The 19,538-nt window shown below is 56.3% G+C and overlaps 1 protein-coding gene across 1 annotated transcript; it reads right to left on the bottom strand.

The window, feature by feature from the left end:
- Positions 1-134: 134 nt before the first annotated feature.
- On the bottom strand, positions 135-3,220 carry FXYD3 (FXYD domain containing ion transport regulator 3). Its single transcript, XM_042917906.1, has 7 exons — positions 3,157-3,220; positions 1,896-1,970; positions 1,757-1,780; positions 959-1,033; positions 837-873; positions 490-527; positions 135-360 (listed from the first exon to the last, which is right to left on the bottom strand). Exons 1-7 carry the CDS (start codon positions 3,218-3,220, stop codon positions 341-343), a joined length of 333 nt encoding a protein of 110 aa, XP_042773840.1. The 3' UTR covers positions 135-340.
- Positions 3,221-19,538: the final 16,318 nt, after the last annotated feature.

Here is a 19,538-nt window from a genome sequence, read left to right on the forward strand (position 1 = left end):
AGCCTTGGGAGGCAGAGGGCAGACCTCATGCCATTCACCAGGCCTTTGGGTTTTTCCCAACAGAGAGATGATGGCCAGCTTCTGTGCCAGCTGCCAGTGAAAGCCCATCCCAATGTAGGGAGTCTTGAGGCTGCTTGGGCAGGAGTCAAGATCAACTTTTAGATTAAAAATTGAACAGAAAGACACCCCACCCCCATCCCCAGTGAGAGGTGAGATGAGACCCTGGCAAGGCGGTCTGAGGAGAGGAGGGAGACTTCCATCCTGGAGTCCAGGCTCCCATGCAGAGCCAAGACTTGGGGGGAAGAGAAGGGACGTCCATGTCCTTTTGGTTGATCCATCCTCAACAGTTATGGGCAGAGCCTGGGAGAGATGACAGGTCAGCTTGTGAATGCACGTGGAGTTTTCTCCCCAAGGCACGTGCACACACGTGCACACTCACCCACCCCTCGCATCCTGTGTTCCCCTCACCCCATGCTGGTCCTGTCTTACCTGGAGTGATGAGAGGAGGGGCGTCCCCTGGATGGTGACTAGGGAGAGAAAAGTGGTGAAATCAGTATCCACGCCCTTGCCCTCTCAAGGCTAGAAGATTCTCAGCTTGCCCTGACAGCTTCCTGGCTATTTTTCCAATGCTGGTTGTAACATTCCAGGGACCAAAGCTTTTCAGGATTTGGGGCCCTCTGAAGATGATCAGCTCTGAAGAATAAACCTGGCAAAATCTTAGTGGCGTGAATTCTCCAGGGCAGCGCCGGGAGGCCTCTCTCTGCGAGATTTAGCTCCTTCCACCAGTGAAAGGTGTCTGTTCAGCGTGAGCCGGGCACACGGGAAACCCGTCTTACCTGGGCTTCTGGCTGAACTTGCATTTGCATTTCCCACCTGTTGGGGAGAGGGGACGGTTGGGAGACAGGACCCGGGCCCACAGCCCTGCCCTGCCAGCCCGGCCACCAGCGTCCCCACTCACTCATGAGGACGATGATGCCGATGGTGCACAGAACCGCAGCGCAGATGAGTCCGCCGATCCGGAGTCTGTGCCAGTCTAGGAGAAACCCGGAGGGGGTCGTCAGTGCCTGCCCCTCCATCAAACCCCCATCTATCCAACAAGTAGGTATTGGGCACCTATGGCGGGCAGGGAGCCGGGGATACAGAGTGAACAGACGGCCCCCCAGCCCTCCTGTGCTCACATTCCCCTTTACACACAAACAAGCGATAAGAGATTCAATGGAAGGTCAGGTGAAGATAAGCTTTCTGAAGACAAAGAAGCAGGGCCAGGGGACAAAACGTCAGAGGCCCAGCGTGGTCAGGGAAGGCTTCTCCGAGCAGAGACCCGGGGAGGTGAGGCAGGGGGCCGTGGCGAAGGGATCGGAAGGTACAAAGGTCTGGAGGTCTGGAGTGTGTCTGCCGTGCCTGAGAGACGGCGGGGAGGCCACCGCATAGCTCGCCTCCTTCAGGCAGTTTTTGCAAGACAACCCTTCCCCCTGCCGTTGATTTGAACCCTAACAACGGCTTCCTGTGAACTGTCCTGGCTTCCTGTGTGTCTGTCCTGCCGGAAGAGAACCTTCGCAGGGACCAGATTGGCCTCGCTCATTCCTTTATTCCTTTATTCTATGGTGTTGACTGTTCAGTGCCCCACTCCTCGCCCCTTCCTATCCTCACCCTTGTTTCGCCCACATCAGACCCTCACCCAACCTAGGTGGGCCCCTTGGCACAAAATAGTAGGTGGGGGTGGGGAGGCTCCGAAGAGAGGGGTGCAAGCTCTCACCATAGTAGAAAGGACTGTTTTTATCTGCAAGAAAAGAAAAAAGAACGTGAATCCAGGACAACAGCCAAGAGGCAGGGGTGCGGGGGGGGGGGGGCGGAATTCGGGGGTGAGCCTGGTGGAAGGGTCCAGTCTGACTCACCTTCTGGGTCGTTGGCGTCCAGGGCAGGCAGGCCTGCTGGGAGAAGCGGGAAGGACAGGGGATGGCAGTGCCAGCCTCAGTAAACTGCCGGGCAGAGCCACAGAGCCTCAGGGGCCTCGAGATGGGGTCCCCTGGCAGACAGTTCCCCTCCTGCGGGCACAGGCGTCCGGCCCCCACTGGCTGCCCCTGCACCTCTCACCTCGGAGGTGTGGACTTGCCCCCGAGCCCCAAGCCTGTGAGCCCTGCCGGCACGTTGCCTCCTAAAATAGGTTTTAATCTGGGCGGCTTTAGGCCACTCTTTGGCCTGATGTGTTCCAGACACCGGTTAATCCACGCCTCCTGCAGAAATGGAACAAGGTTCTTTTTTTTTTTTTTTAATTTTTTTATGTTTATTTTAGAGAGAGAGAGAGAGAGAGAGAGACATGAACAGGGGAGGGACAGAGAGAGGGAGACAGATGATCAGAGGCTGGCTCCATGCTGAGAGCAGCGAGCCCGATGCAGGGCTCGAACTCATGAACTTCGAGATCCTAACCTGAGCTGAAGTCGAACGCTTAGCTGGCTGAGCTGCCCAGTGCCCCGTGGAGCGACACTCTTATCAACTTATCAAGATGCCAGATGGCATTGGTTCCGGGTCATTCTCAGAGCCTCATCCACACCCCACCTGTTCTGGTGTCTGCTCACCACTTCCTTTTAAAGCAAATCACTAATTATAAACTTAACACACTTTACTCAAAAGTGCAGCTTTCTATTACTACCCTGGATGGAATGCCAATCTTGCCCGATGTGAGGGATAAAAAAAATACCAGAAAAGCAAAGGACTAGGATTACATTCGGGCTAGAAGCAGGGGGCCACCTGAGCTCTGGGCCTAAGCTCTGTTCTTTCTTTGTGAAAAGGAGATTAACAATTTTTAATTATATTTAAAGCACAAATGCAATGTGCTTACTCTGCCCTGGGCCCTGTTCTAACTGCTTCTCTTTCTTTCTTTTAAAAAAAAATTTTTTTTTAATGTTTATTTATTTTTGACAGAGAGAGAGACAGAGCATGAGCAGGGGAGGGGCAGAGAGAGAGAGGGAGACACAGAATCGAAAGCAGGCTCCAGGCTCTGAGCTGCCAGCACAGAGCCCGATGCGGGGCTCGAACTCACGGACCGCGAGATCATGACCTGAGCTGAAGTCGGACGCTTAACTGACTGAGCCCCCCAGGCGCCCCATCTAACTGCTTTTCAAGCACTAACTTGTGAAATGACTATTAAGTGCATACCATTATTGTCTCCATTTTTACACTGGGGAAACTGAGGCACAAAGGATTTCCGTAACTGCCGCATACACGAAGCTCCCAGTCATCTCTTGTACTAGTGTTAGGGAGGTGTTAAAGACACAGTACACAGGGCTGAGCCTTCTCCTCCCTCGAGAGGGTGACTTTGTAGCTGTGTGAGCCTCTGCTTTAAGAGGTCCTCCTGTCTTTGTGTGTCCCTTGAAGTCACCAGTGTGGCACTTCTTACCCTCAAGGAGATGCTGTCCTGGTAGTCCCTACCCCACAAGGGAGGCGGAAAGCATGAGAGGGACACACGTGGAACGTGGCCACCACTCAACAGAGGGGTTTGGGGAAAAGGCAGTCCCGGGGATGGGTACTCACCTATCAAGAGGATGAGCAGGCTTAGGGTCGCCTTTCGCATGTCCGCGTCCAGCTGGCCTGGAGGGGTGGGGACGGACGGGGAGGGTCCAACTTGAGCAGGGCTGCGGGCTGCCAGACAGGTGCCTCTGGTTCCCAATCCTCTCCTACTCTGCCCCCACCCGGGGTACGCAGCTCGCCCCAGGGCAGGAAGGCTGGCATTAAAACCCACTCACTGGCTGGGAGGTAAGTGCAGGGAGGGTGGGTGACGACGCGGACCTGGCGAGGGACCACAGTAACAACTCACTGGACACAAACTTGGGGCCTGAAGCGAGTTGCCCTGGCGACCAAATGAGGGAGGTGCTGCCTGCCGTTATCCCCATCTTACGGATGGGGAAACTGAGAAACTGAAAGCTGGAAATCGGTGCGTAGGGTCAGCCCGGCGGGGAGCGGGACTTAAAGCAGCCTGGCTCTGCAGAGGCTGCTCGTCACTCAGGACTCTCAGGGCCTCGGGGTGTTTTGGGAAACGGGACGTTGGGAGCCAGGTGGCAAGAGGCCCGGTTCCCGGGTGTGTCTGCCACAGGACAGCTCGGAGCCTGCCTGCCCTGCCCAGACTCTGCAGACCTCCGGCTGGGCCAGGGCCGGGGCCCGGCCGGCTCCTCAGGCGGCTCAGGGCGAGGCGTGGGCAAGGGAGAACCGGAGGCTGGGGCGGGCGTGGGGCACAGAGCAGAGACGAGTCATCTGGCTGCAGCCCCAGGCCCATCTTCTGCCCCCCACCTCGTTTCTGCCCCAGCCCCTGCCCCGGCCCCAGGCTCTGTCAGGCCCTAACAGCATTATTTCCTCCCTCCCCAGATAGGCCTGCTCAGCAAGAAGAACCCCCCCATCCCCTTCCTGGTCTGGCATCAGCCCACCCTCCCCGCATCCTCAGTGCCCGAGATAAGCCCCCGTGCATCGCCCGGCCCCCTCCCTGCCCCTGCCCCACTGCCACAAGCACCCACTGTCAAAACGTTGATAGCAAGAGCTAACACGTCCTCTGACCCACCCTGTGCTGGGCACTGCCCGTGACCTTGCTGTGTGTTCACCCATTTCACCGCCAACCCCCCACCCCCCCGACTGCCGGAAACCCTGGAGGCGATCTCTTCTATCCTCCATTTCACCAATCGCAAAACACATGCCCTCGCTAAGCCTGGCGAAAAGCCTTTTGACCTTCCCTGCTGCGTCCCCGCGACTCCCGTCCACAGCTAAAGAGAGCGAGCCCGTCTCTCCATACCATGGAAACCCCACTCCGTGTTCCTTTCTGTTTCTTGCCCAGACTCCTCCCCGGTCCTGTGCACTCGGGTCCTGGGAATCCTCCCAGCCGTCCGTCCTTCAGGGTGGACTCATGGTTTTAGTCTGAGCGCCCATTTCTTGCAGGAAGGGGGTCTGTGGCTTTGGGAAGCATTGCTATGGCATTTAGGGCCCCACACGTTTGGGGAGAAGAGCTGGAGTGGGTGTGTGGGCAGGACGGCCCGTGGGTCCTCACCAAGCTACCTGGCGAGGCTTCGTCACCCCGAGATGATGCTAATACTAGTAATAAGAGCTAGTGCTGGCTGGGGGCCTGGGTGGCTCAGCCGGTTAAGCGTCCGACTCTTGATTCCGGCTCACGTCATGATCTCGCGGTTGGTGAGTTCAAGCCCCGCATGGGGCTCTGGGCTGACAACACAGAGCCTGCTCAGGAATTTCTCTCTCTCTCTCTGCCCCTTCCCCCCCAAATAAATAAACAAACTTGAAAAAAAAAAAAAAGAGCTAATGCTTAATTGTTTACCCCATGCCAGGCACTGTTTCCGTTCTTTGCATTTATTCACTTACATAATCTTCGCGGCTTGATGAAGCTGGCACTGTGGTTACCCTCCCGTTGCTGTCACAACCCCGTAACCCCTGCTAACTCAGCTTAATGCTCCATGCTGTCCCCCAGGACCCAGAGTCCCAGCTCTGAAGCCTCTGTCCATGGAATTCACCACGTCCCCCTGGCCGCGAGGGCTCTGTTTCTCCCCGTCTCGGGCACCTCTCAGCATCCCTGGCACAGGGGGGATGGATGAGGGATCCTAGCGGCGCCCCAGCCCCTGGGCGACATTTCCGGCCTGGCCCTCCCAGGGTGCAGGCCGCTGGGAGCTGGTGTCTGGGCACCTGCCCAGACTGTTGTTGGAAGAGGCTTGTGAGCTGCTCCCGAACTGGTTGGTGTCGGTGTGAAGGCTCGGAGAGGAGGACGGCCTGCAGGTGGAGGCTCTCCCCACCCCTCTCTGCTCCTTTCCTGCCCTGCGGGCCCAACACGGGGTCCAGAGCCATTTCTACCAGCCGCCTTGTGCTATCCTCTCTGTTCCGCCATGATGGTGGCCACTCCAGTCCACCCCGGCACCCCTCTGCAACCCTATCCACCCAGATACCCCTAATCCAGATGCTTCTGGTCAACTCAGTCACCCCCGATCTACCCAGTCACCCCGATCCCACGTGTGGGCCTTACCCTCATCCCAGCTGGCTCACCCAGCCCCCCGAAGGGAGAATGATGGGGGGCGGGGATCACGTTAACGGAAGGGGCTTTCTCTAATCTGCTGCCCCCTTGCCCCCCAGAAAAGATTCTTGAAGGGAGGTTCTAGAGTCTTTAACAGAGGTAAGTGGAGGGAGGGGCGGGGATAGTTTGGGCGCAGAGCCAAGAGGCTGTTGGAAGGAGGGGACCCCAGCCGCTCACCTGTGTGGCTCCCCAGGCTGCTTGGAAAGTTCCAGGAGAGAAGGGAGAGAATGGGGCTGCTGAGCCTGAGTCCTGCCTTTATCCGCAGCTGCCCCGCCCTAAGCAAACCTGGGCAGGTAGAGAACAAGTTGGACTCCCTAAAGCTCAGGGGCTCTCTCACCCCATTCCTGCTCTTAAAGAGACAGCTCCCACACCCTTCTCCCCCACCTCTAATGCTGGGGAGCTCCCTGCGGTCCCTAAGTTCACAGCAGCCTCAGGTGCGACAAAGGGAGAATAGGATGGGCTGGAATTCTGCCCCTCACATCAGGGGAGGGGTTTTCTTTAATCTCTTGCCCCTGTGAAAAGCACCTGGCAGGAAGAAGGTTGGGGTCTTTAAACGCAGAGCTCCCGTCCTGCAGCATGGTGGGGGAAGGCCCTGCACTGGGGTCCTAATCTAATTTCTTTTACTTAAGATTGTGTGCTGTGCTTGCGGGCAATCGCAGGAGAACTAGAGTCCCCTTCCAGACCACTTGTCGCTTTTGACAATTCGAGGGCCAGCAGAAGATGCTGATGTGACCAAGGTCGTGAGGTGGGGGTGGGGGCGGGGTGGGGGCTGTTGGGCTTTAGACCATGGCCTCTTCCCCGTCACGTCCATCATGCCCGAGAGAGCCTGGGAACTGGTTTCTGAGCACCAAGCAGACCTTCCTAGTTCAGACCTTCCCAAGGGCGCAGGGAGTCAGATGCCCGGGTCTACGCAGTGGGTGTTGGGGTGGAGGCTGCCTCCCACTCCGGATAAGGCCATTGCACTGTGCAAGGCTTCCTTCCGCTCCCTCCTCCCTCTCCTGCCCCTCCTCCTCGTGGCATTCCTTCTGGCTGGGGTCTGTGTGGGCCCCCACACCGTCCTCGTTGGGGTGCCCCCTCCCCCCAATTCTCTGCCTTTTTAGACAGAGGGACTTTTGTCCGGGGGCTGGATGGAGAACAAGGCGCCTTTGAGTGGCTGGCGGAGGATTGGGGTCACGGGGAGGGGCAGGGCCAGGAAAGGGTGGCCCTGCACTGGCCACCAGCTGGACTCCGGGCGACCCCCAACACCATCTCGGGGGTGGAGGGGAGGGCTGCGGGAGCCAGGCCAGGGAGAGTGTGGAGCACAGGACGGGGAAAGGGGGCTTCCGAGGTCAAGGCTCTGCTGGGGGTTGTCTGCCCAGGCCAGGGAGAAAGGGCCCCCCACTTCCTAACAGGGAGGCACGCCCAGACACATGCTTTCTTTATGTGGCTCCCTCAGGCCATTTTTCAACCCCAGGCCCTAGACCAGGACACGGCCTCCCCCGACTCCCGTTAAGAAGGGACCAGTCCCTTCAGGGAGTGGAGGAGGCACTCGGGGTGGATCTCGTTCAAGTGGGAAGTTCAGGGGGAGACAGAAGCAGTGTTAAGGGGGGCCTGCCGGGGAGGATCCCGGTCCAGCTAAGGGGGTCTTTGTCTGGGGGAAGATAGCGTCTCTTGCTCAGACATTTCAAATTACGGTGTCCCCGGGAAGACCCCTTTGATGGAGTTGAGTGGTGTCTCCCTCTGCTGGGAAGTCCAAGAACTGCAGGCATCCGAAGGCGAGAAGGGGCGAGCGCTCCGCGGTAGCTGGGGTGTCCTTCACCTGCGCCAGAGTCTGGACTCAGTTGCCAAAGGGACCCGGCAAGAATCGTGAACGAGTGAAGCAGGACAGGCAGGAGACCGTAAGGCACGCTGGCCACCCGGCAAATGGGAGAACTACTGTCCTGTTTAAAAGGCAGCCACATGGAGAGAGACAGAAGTGTCTCCCAGACCCCTCGCTGAGGGAAAAACAGCAGGATGTATAGAATATGCTACCATTTGTGAAGGAGGGAAGAATGCATACCCTTGTTCATGAATGAGGTATCTTTGGAGGCTGACACCCGTGGTTGCTCCTGGGGAGGAGGGGTGAGAGGCTAGGGGGTGGGGCGGAGGGAGACTCCCTCTTGTACCTTTGGGATTTTATATTCGTAAAATACCCTACTTCAAAAAAAGTCTAATTAAAAGTATTAAAGGATAGTGTCTACACAGTCCCAGCCAATTGCTGCTATATGTTCCATCAGTGTCAGAAACCTGAATCTTTATACAGAATTCCCAATATTAAAAGTTGCCTCGGGGGCACCTAGCTGGCTCAGTGGGTAGAACAAGTGATTCTTGATCTTAGGGTCGTGGGTTCGAGCCCGACGCTGGGTGTAGAGATTACTTGCTAAAAAAAGTTGGGTCGGATTTTTTAAAAATTATGCAGGTCGGTTGAGCGGCCAACTTCAGCTCGGGTCATGATCTCACGGTCCGTGAGTTCGAGCCCCGCGTCGGGCTCTGTGCTGACGGCTCAGAGCCTGGAGCCTGTTTCAGATTCTGTGTCTCCCTCTCTCTCTGACCCTCCCCCGTTCATGCTCTGTCTCTCTCTGTCTCAAAAATAAATAAACGTTAAAAAAGTAAATTTAAATAAAATAAATAAAAAATTATGCAGGTTTAAAAAATTACAGAAGTCCAACAAAACACATCGCGTCTAAGGACTGGCTTCCGCCTGGAGAATCAACTCCTGCCAGCTTTATTTCCTGAATCTTTCATCATGGTGGCCTTGCATTCAGATATACAGACGTTTATGGGGTTTTACCCAACCCAGGCCGACCACAACTTCCCCTAGGGTTGGACCAGAACGTGCCATATCCATGCGTGTGTTGGCCTGAGGCTGGGGCTTCTGACCTGAGGCCCCCATGTGGATGCGTGAAGGTGCAAACACTGACACTCGCGGGGGTGGGGGGGTCAGTAGTGGGTGCAGCTCCTTGCATCCTATTGGGGGTTGGATCTCTTTTGGGGTGTCTTCTAGGCCAACTTGACTTCAATCATATCTAAAGTCTCTCTCTCTCTCTCTCATGTATGTATGTAATACATACATATAAATGTATGTTTATATAATCTTTTATAAGTAAATATGTGTTATATTTATTTTTATAGAGAGAAAAAAGTCATCCGAAACATTTCCCCTTCGTTTTGCTTTTGACATCACTTGGCCCTACAGAGTCTGCCGAAGCTGTGATTGGCTGTGATTTCTCAGTACCCTAGGAATTCTTGCAACATGAGAAAAATCAAACCTATACATAGCTTCTGAACATCACAAGGTTTTCAGGAATGCCGAATGAAAGTAAAAAATCAAAGCCACGGGGTGGTAAGCAGCTTTATTAATTTTGGTTTTGCCATTTGCTTCTGATGTTCAGGAGGGCCCGAGCCCAACGGTTGTACATGTTTCCTTTGGTTCCCAAAGTGTTGCAAAAACTAACAGTTGCCGACATTTAAAGATCCGGATGTTTCCAACACAATAAGCTGCATTTCCAGCTTCTCGTGGGAGACATGGCCTAACTGGGCCCACATTCCCACTTGGCAGCCGGGGCTGGAGGGGCCGGTCCATCTCTCCGGGGTGACCCAGGCCCCATATCCCCCTGGTTTGAGGCTTCACGGGAAAGTATGTAGGAGAGGGACACCCACCTCCCATCTCAGACCTGCTTCCGCCTTCGGGGCCACCATTACAGCACAGACCCTGGACAGAGGCAGCCCAGGATGGATCAGGCGTGGTTGATGCAGGAAGGACCCCTGAACTGTCATCCCGAATCTGCCCAGGGCGAGGAGAAAAGGCAAAAGCAAAGAAGAGCTTGGCCGTGCTTTGTGACTTCCTCCTGGAAAGGCGTTGAGGAGTCTTTCACAAGCCGGCCTGCTCCAGGGGGGGCGGGAGAACGGGAGAAGAGGTCTGAGATGCAGGAGACGCAGAAAACAACTAGGGTACCGACATACGGAGTGAAAGCAGATGAGGCAAAATATTTATTAACACTTGGTGGATCTCCACGAAGGGTACCTGGGTTTGTCGTACTCTCTCCGTAACACTCCTGTCGTTACAAACATTCAAAATAAAAGTTGGGGGAAATGAATAAAAATTGTAAACTTAGACACGAAAATTTTCTTTAACGTTTATTTGCTTGTTTTTGAAAGAGAGAAAGAGAGAAGGAGGCGGGGAGGGACACAGAGAGAGAGGGAGACACAGAACCCGAAGCAGGCTCCAGGCTCCGAACTGTCAGCACAGAGCCCGACAAGGGGCTTAAACTCCCAAACCGGGAGATCATGACCCGAGCTGAAGTCGGCTTAACCACCTGATCCGCCCAGGCGCCCCTAAAGGAACAGAACTGAATCGGACTGAGAGGCTGTGCCTTCGTGCATATAGCACATAGTATATAGTGAATGTTATGTATAAACATTTGTTTCTTTGTGGATAAAAGCATGTGTGCTATTTGTGTCCTCCTGCAATGTCTTCCCTTTCCATAGCTTGGATGGTTTGCCTCGTCCCCGTCCCCTGCGTGCCCGGCTCTGTTCCTCCCTAGCTGTGGGTGCCTTACCCCGTCCCGGCCCCGCCCGCTGGGGTCCCCAAGGGCCCGCCTGGCCGCAGAGGCAGGGAAATGAGTCTGTGGTTCCCGGAGCTCGGATGGCTGGCACCAGTGGCCACGGGAAGGCGCTGACCCGGCAGCTGGCCACAGGGGCCCCTGACATCTCAGTATTCCCATCCCCTCCCCCCGCCCCCGCACCTCGGTGTCTACAGAGGTGCTGCCGCACCCGGCGAGGACCACCTCCGCACCCCTGCATGTCCCCGTGTCAATTACCAACTGTTGCTAACTCTCTCCCTCTGTTTTCAGAGAACGTTCCAGACTCTGTTGCGGGACTGCTAGGCAGGCATTACTCTCCCAGTGGGAGGCAAGTGTGGCAACGAGGGGCTGTCACTCAGCCTCAAGGGACACAGTTAATTAAGGGACAAAGTCGGGATTCCAGGCCAGGTCGTCTGGTTCCACACCCGTGTGTATGTGTGTGTTGTGGGATGGGGGGAGGAAGGGGGTGGCAAAAAGACAACAGGGCCCCGTGTAAATGTGAAGTTCCTAAGAGCAGACAGCAGGTTAGAAAAGAGAATTAGACCACAAAGAATATTTCCGGAACCAACCATTTCTCCCCCACCGTCCCTGCCCAGGCCCGGCCTCCATCCTCCCCGTTCTGGACACCACAGCAGCCCCTCCCTGGGTCCCCTGCTCTCTTGCCTGCCCTCAGTCTGCTCCTCGCCCACAGCCAGAGGGAGCCTGCGAACCCCTGAGTCAGGTCAGGGCCCTCCCGGCTCAGAGCCCTCCCCTGGCCGCACCTCTCTCCTGGCAAAGTCCTCACCATGACCCACGACCCATACGTCACTCCCCTGTCTGGTCCCCTGGCATCTCCGACCTCACCATCTCCTCCCCCTCAACCCCTCCCTCCCTTGCTCACTGGGCTCCGGCCACACTGGCCTCCCCGCTGGTCCTCCAGCACACCGGGCACCTTCCCAGCCTCCAGACATTTGCATCCTGGGTTCCCTCCAGCAGATTCACTGTTCCTGCCGATGTGCGCTTGGGTCCCTCCTTCATCTCCTTTCTTCAGGGCTTTGCTCAAACATCACATTCTTTTTTTTTTTTTTTTTTTTTTTAATTTTTTTTTTCAACGTTTTTTATTTATTTTTGGGACAGAGAGAGACAGAGCATGAACGGGGGAGGGGCAGAGAGAGGGAGACACACAGAATTGGAAACAGGCTCCAGGCTCCGAGCCATCAGCCCAGAGCCTGACGCGGGGCTCGAACTCACAGACCACGAGATCGTGACCTGGCTGAAGTCGGAAGCTTAACCGACTGCGCCACCCAGGCGCCCCATATCAAACATCACATTCTTGATGAGGTTTTCCTTGGTCGCCAGAGTTACAACTACGACTGCCACCTGGAAACCGCTCGCTCCACCCTATTCTCTTTCCCCTCCCCCCACCCCGAAGCATGAGCACCTATCACCTCCTGACACAGAGTATAATTACACACTTACTGGTTATATTTATTGACTCTTTCCCCTCTGGACTGTCAGACCAGGAAAGAGGGACCTTAACTGTTCCATTCCCTCTGTGTCCCCAGAAGCACAGGGCCTGGCACATAGTAGGTGCCTGAGAAATATTTGTTGAGTGACTGAATGAGAACCATTCTTGGGAGTCACTGTATCCCAGGCCTCATAGCAGATGAATCAAGTGGCCTGCCTTCCTTAAGTAGATCACACTGTGGAGGCACACAGTAGGCCCACAGGTGGAGAGGGAAGGAACTTTGGGCCAGAGAGCCTCAGTTCACATCCTAGCTCCGCCCCTTTCTCACCATGTGACATCAGGCAAGCGAGTCTCCCTCTCTGGGCCTCAGTTTCCCTCTCTGTAAATTAGGATAAGAATAGCACTCACCCTGCAGGACTGCCCTTTGGATTCAATGGGGTTGTTGTGTGGGATGCTGGCAGCGTGACTAATTCTGAAAGCCGGTTCCCTTCCTGGAAGGGGGTGGGGTGGAAGGGGCAGGGCTGTGTGTTTTCCAACAGCCAACAATGGAACTCTTGTCGGCAGGGGCCCTCAGGCGTGGAAAACACATCCACCCCTGTGGGTTCCAGATAAAATTTTCAGGTCTCTGAGGGGAGATCTTCCAGGGCATTTACATTTTTTGGAGACCCTTGCAACAAGAAATACTGGTTTGAGGACGTGGGCCCCCTGGGATTGGGCTCGCATTTAGCCCTTCTCCCAGCAATGAGCAGCTGTGAGGGCTGGGGGCGGGGGGGGGGGGGGGGGGGGGGGGTCTATCCCACCTACAGCTCCTGAGATAGGACCAGACAGGCTAAGGCAGTCTTTGGGCCACAAGGATTGTTTCAGTGGGGTCCAATCAAAGTGAAGCACAGAATTTTGTTTAGTAATTGAGGGATAAAGAGATTTGGGTTTTGCTTTGGATGGTGAGAAATGCACACTGGAAGCCTGGAAATTGCGGTCATTTTGCCACCACAAGAAAAGCCAACCTGAGGACAATGCTAGCACCGTAGAGGACCCACAAACTAGGAGAAATGCTGAGAAAACAATCTGCGCCCTGATCAAATCACGCCCGATCTCCCTCTGGAATTTTCAGTCGTGAATCTAAAAACCTGACTTGTTTGAGTTCATTTTAGCGACGTTTCCTGCTATTTGTGATTAACGACAATCAGACTAGTACACAGGGAAACTCCGTGGGCCCAGAATCACTGTGCTTCCACTGGGACATGTCACATGATTTTTACTTAGTTGGAGCCAAGCATTTCTCTTAGCTTCAATCGGTCCAAGTGTCTCTAGAAGCCATTAAGTGCTTACCTTGGCCAGGTCAAGTATTTCTCTTGTGGACAAATCTCAGCCCCTGCACCTGCATAGACATCTGGAGAAGGACCTGTTCTCCTTCTCAAGTTCCACCTTGAAAACGGGCAATGAGGGGCGCCTGGGTGGCTCAGTCGGTTAGGCGTCCGACTTCAGCTCAGGTCACGATATCGCGATCCGCGAGTTCGAGCCCCGCCTCGGGCTCTGGGCTGACGGCTCAGAGCCTGGAGCCTGCTTCCGATTCTGTGTCTCCCTCTCTCTCTGCCCCTCCCCCGTTCATGCTGTGTCTCTCTCTGTCTCAAAAATAAATAAAAACGTTAAAAAAAAAATTTAAAAAAAAAAAAGAAAAAAAGAAAAAGGGCAATGAGCCAGAGGAGCCACAGGACTTGGCAAAGACAGAAGAACAAGTGCCTGGGAGCTCACCGGTCCTCATATCGAAGGTGGCAGTGTGAGAGTGCCCACATGCCTGGCAGGTGCCAGGGAAGAGTGGGTGGCGCCCGAAGGCACCTCTCGGGGTCCCACGCTTCTGCCCAGGCCTGCAGGAGGAAGGGGAGGAGCACATGGTGTGGGTGGGCAGTGGCAGAATTGCTCACAACGCTCCCCGGCCCAGAAGTCCTCCCTGGCCGGGTGGTACCTGCCTCCCATGGAACGGCCGCCCTGGACGGGGGGCACGCAGTCAGTGCTGCTTGAGCACGAAGCCCGTATCACACTAGCAGCCCTCCTGGCATGGCATCAGGTAGCTGTCGGGCAGGGCAGGCCGAGTGCAAGAGCTGGGACACGTGAGGAACCGCAGAGCTCATAATGGATGGTGGGATGGCAGGCCAGATCTGGAAGAACACAGATGGGGGCTAATAATTAGCCAAGCATTACTGTTCTGGAATGTTTCCAACCAGAAGATGACTAAGGGAGCAGAGGGCAGGTTGAGGAGGCCAAGGACGGATCATCAGGGCAGAGTGGGGAATGTGGAGGTATCATCAGGAGGTGATGCTGTTGATGGTGATGATAACGGCAATGACGGTGATGAGGATTGTCTTATGTAACATTTCCTGAGCACTCACTGTATGGCCGGCCCTGCTCTATGCTCCTTCTAGGTATTATCTCTTCTAATCCTTAGTATTTTCTTCCTGAATTCACTGAAGAAAACTGGGTTAGCAAGAAACTGTGCAAGGCTATTATCATTCATCAATAAAAAGAACTACCTATAACCGAGCAGTTACCAGGAGCTTGTTTTTCATATACCGCCTTTTTTATCCCTCCCAACAATCTCATGAGATAGAGACTTTCATCACCCCGTTTGCAGACAAGGAAACTGAGGTCCAGAGACGTTAAGCGACTTGCCCAAAGTCACGCAACTGCTGAGTGATTTGGAATAAGCTGTTGGGCTCCACTGAGCCCACGATCCCACTTGGCGAGAATTATCTGGAAAGCAATGCCAACCCCCCCAGGCAGGACACACCCCAGCCTCCCCCAGCCCATGTCAGCCATTTGCATGCCTGGCCCCACTGGCGTGTGGGTTTCTGGGACTTGAAGGAGCGACAAGCAGCAGGAAGTTGGCTGGAGAGGGTGGGAATTACACACACTTCAGGATCCCAGAGTGTAGGTGAGGAGCCGCTGACAGGGATCGGGAGTGGGCGCCAGTCTCCGTGAGCCCTCAAGTGCTCAGCCAAGGGCTTGTGCTTCATCCTAAAGGCAGCAGGAATCAATGCAACGCACATCCTGCTGACCCTCCAGGTGACCCTACACGAGTCCCCTAGCGTTCTGGTACCTCAGTTTTCTCACCCATCGAACAAGTCCTAATAGCACTTCCCTTGGCAGGTGGTTACGGGGATTGAATGAGCTAATGCATACGGTAGAGTCACTTATAGCCACCAAATGCCCACGTGCTTCCCCGTCCCAGCCCCCTTACAGGTAGGCGGGACCATGACTAGCCGTGGCCAAAGTGCTACGAGCTGTGACTGTGACTTCCGCGGTGAAGGACGGAAGACCGGGGTGGCATCACAGGGTGGAAGTGAACTTGAACGGTGCCCTGAACACTGTGGAATCTGTAGGAGAGAGAACAATCTTTGGCCGTGTTGGGCCGTGGAGATGTCAGGTCGGTTTGTTACTGCAGCGTGACCTAGACCATCCTGGCTGACCCGATAGTGTCAGTGTCAGCGGTCATTATGACTGGAGCACTTTAAGGGGGGAGGGTCCTAAGGGGCACAGTGACCCAGAGGGCATGCAGTGACTCCACTTGGGTGGCACTGACCTAGGAAGACATCCTGGAGGTGGTATTGGGCCAGCCAGTGAGATCAGGCTCAGAAAGATCCCCGTGACGATACCACTCACCGCGGGCCACCAGGGGTCTTCAGGGAGGCACAGGGAGGCATTCCGGGGCGCAGCTCCCTAGCACGGCACATAAAGTCCCTTGCAAGCCCCCTGTGGCACAGAGGTCACGGACGCAGTTCTCCACGTGGACCAGAGGCTCCGTGTCCTCATGGCAGGCCCCGTAGGGCCCTTTGTGGGTGCCCAGTGGTCCGCAGGAGGGCCGGTGTTGGGTTGCCTTGTCCGGCGGGCACGGGGGGCCAGGCCTATGGTTGAGCTGTGGTCATCAGAGAAGCATATGCCCTTGAAGTCGCCAAAATCATCCAAGATACCCATGTGACGGTCCCCACTGAAGCCACAGACGGTGCTAGTGTAGATCTCCGGCACTGTCCCCCCGAGGACACGGGATTTGTGAAAGGCCACGGAGAGGCCACGGGTCACGTGGACCGCGGCGGCCGAGGATGTGGAGAAGGCCCGGAGCATGACCCCAGACAGAGGCAGGGGCAGGCTGGCCTGGGACCTGCTCACCTGGAAGACAGAACAGACACCGACGTGTGTCAGGCGGCCTTGCCCAGACACCAGCCCCTCGGGGTCGGGGCTTCTGCCCCCTGTGACCCACCCTCCTCATGACCTCCAACGAATCTTCTAACATCACAGATCACATCCTGTCCCTCCCTTGCTCAAGCCCTTCCATGGCTCCTTGGTCTCCTCAGATAAAATCCAAAGTCCTCACTGTGGCCCGTGTCACCTCTCTGTCCTCACCTCGGCCCACTCAGCCCCTCACTCACTCTGCTCCAGCCACACACCAGGCCTCATTCCAACCTTCACACTGACTGTTCCCTCTTCCTGGACACTCTTCCCTCCTGTGTCTACACGACTCCCCCTCTCACCTCCTTCAGGTCTCTGTCCCAGTGCTTCCCTACCTCCCTGCCTCCACGGGCCTCTTTGGCCTCTTTCCGGGCCTTATTTTTCTCCAGAACAAACTGCATGCATCGCCTCTGACATCCTCAGGGTGCTCTCAGGGGTTTGTGTCTATTTTTTTCACCAAAATAAACAAAGTCCCTGCGCTTGGAGAACTCCTATGCTGTCCAGAGGAAGGCGGACAGGAAACATAGTGACCCCCTAGCAGGTTTGCGACTGGCATCTGAAGGGGCGGGGGGGCAGTCCTGCGGGTCAGCCCTTAACCTGTGGGGTCTGATGTCATCTCCAGGTAGATGTGTCAGAGCTGAACTGAATTAGAGGACACTCGGCTGCTGCCCACAGAGAATTGGAGGATTGCTTGGTGTGGGAAACGCACACATCTGGTCACAGAAGGGCTCTGGGTGAGCAGAGAATATGCCACACGGTACTCACATTTCATAGATGGGGAAACCAAGCCACTAGGCCAAGGTCAATAGTTAACAAAGGGCACAGCGGGGCTGGAACCCAGGCCTCCAAGCCCAGCACCCCACGCTTTATTGCTTCCCCACATTGCCTGTTAGAGCATCGGCTGACACTCTTTGTGTGGGCCCAGTGACCATTTGCCCCACTCGTGGGGTCTGGAACAAGAGTGTGAATGGAGGCCCACATCTCATGTCTCCCAGCTGCCAAACTGTTAAATGAACTATGTTCTACCCTCAACACAGAGACCTTCCTAATTCCCCGGAGGCCAGGTGTGGCTTTAGAATTCTTGATTCCGCAGAGTTTCTGGACAGGACGTGGTGCCCAGGAGAGGCCGCCCAGGCGCACTTCCCGTCTTCCCAGCCCCGGCTGTGGCCCACGCGGCAGGAGGGAGGTCTTGCATAATGATACAACCCTGTAGCCTCGGCCCACCTTGGCCGCCCACCCTCCTGCAGTGGGGCTTGTTGTGTGCACCTTGCCCGCACGGTCCACCCCCTGAAGATGGACGTGGGATGAGGTCACTGAGAGCCCTGGCGTTGTGGCTCCCAGAGAAGATTCTGGAAAGGGGTCAGGAGGGGGTGCAGGATCCAAGGGCACTTCCCAGAGGTCCTTGGGCTCTGCAGCCTGTGGGGAGTGGCACAGCCGGAGCTGGCGGGACCCTGGAGTGCAAGGCTGGGGCAGGGACCCTCTGCCCAGTTCAAGGGGCGGCAAAGCCCTAGTGTCTCCTTCTCCAAAGTGGATACCCCTGGGTTATCATTTCATCAGCCTGTTGTTATTTACGCTCATTAGTCATCAGGGCTCCCCGAGACCAGGACTAGAGTTAGGTCATGCCTACCTGGATCACCCCAAACTGCCCCACCGGCAGTGACAGCTGCCTTTCTTCCATGTCCACGTCCACCTGCGGGCCCACGTAGCACCCCAGGGCTCCTGCTGCCTGACCTCCATCCAGGCGGCCAAGGGTGCGGCCGGCATGTTCTGGCCAACACCTCCCGGCCAGGCCCTTGGAAGTGGTGCCGGGTCCCATTGAAGGTGTGCAGGCGGGGGTCTCCAGAGAGCCACAGTGTCCCCTAGTGCGCTGCTCTGCCAGGCTGTGGCACGACTCTCAGGACCCACAGGCATGAGGGTGGCACCCGAACAGGTGTCCAGGCCTGTGGCACCGACACTTCTGCTCACGGGTGGCCGTGGACGGCACCTGGGTGCCCGAGATGTAGCGCCCCTGCAGGTGGCGGCCACGGCCGGTGTGCGACACTCACATGCCCGCCACCGGGGAGAACCCTTGTAGCAGAAGCAGCCGGCTGTGCGCCAGGGGGTGCAGGGCCCTGAGGAGTTAAGGCAGGCACAGGTGGCCGGGCAGGGTGGCCCACAGAAGTCGTAGTCACTGTTGGTCGGACGTGCCACACCCGGGAGAGGGGACACATGGATCGGAGGCCACCAGCCCAAACCAGAGGGAGAAAAACCTGGGATGGTTGCAGGTCAGGGAGGAAGGCAGGGATGGACCACAGGGTGTTTCCCAAACTGCCACTGTTCCTGGTTAATGCTTTCTCTCCATATGGCTTGTTAACATCATGTCCGCAGGCAACTTAAAAATTCTGGCATGTCAGGGGCACCTGGGTGGCTCAGTCCCTTAAACGTCTGACTCCTGATTTTGGCTCAGGTCATGATCTCATGGTTCGTGGGTTCCAGCCCCGCGTCCGGCTCTGTGCTGACAGCTCAAGGCCTGGAGTCCCCTTGGATTCTGTCTCCCTCTGTCTCTGCCACTCCCTAACTCGCGCTCTCTCAAAAATAAACATTGAATTTTTTTTTTTTTTTTTTAATGGTAGCATGTGATGAACAATTAGACAACTCAGGATCAAGTGCAGGAGATGTTTACAAGAGGCCTGTGAGGGACCCGGATTCTGGTTTGAGGTTTGGGTCCCCATCCCCGGGAGCAGGGCTCAGGGTCTCCCTGGGGATGAGGGGTTCCAATCGGCTGAGGAAGGTGGCATCCTAGCTGCCCAAGGCGTGAGGCCCTTCGCAGAAGGGGAAGGGGCACTGACGGCCCCCCTCAGGCTGGCTCACCACTCAGGCAGGCGGATGCCACGCAGGGCGCAGAGCTGGACAGGGGCCTCCAGCAAGGCACCCGGCGTGCGGTTGCCCAGGCCACACCGGTGGAGGTCGAAGGTGCAGCCTGCATTTAGGCCATGGGCTCATCGTGCCTGTGATGTTTGCAGAAGGGCCCGGGGCAGTTCCCCAGAACCCCGTTGAGCTGCTCTCCGGGGCCTGTCCTGCAGGGCTCGGGGTCCCCAGTGTCCCGCCGGCAGCTGAGGGGACCGCGGGGACTCAGCCGGGCCCCCCCAACCCATGTGTCCTGCCTCCCCCTCCTGGCCCACCCCACCAGCCCCCTCCTCCGGCCTCCGCCAGCCTCTCCTTTCCAGACCCTGCC

The sequence above is a fragment of the Panthera leo genome, chromosome E2 (assembly GCF_018350215.1).
Source record: "Panthera leo isolate Ple1 chromosome E2, P.leo_Ple1_pat1.1, whole genome shotgun sequence".
Taxonomy (NCBI): Eukaryota; Metazoa; Chordata; class Mammalia; order Carnivora; family Felidae; genus Panthera; species Panthera leo.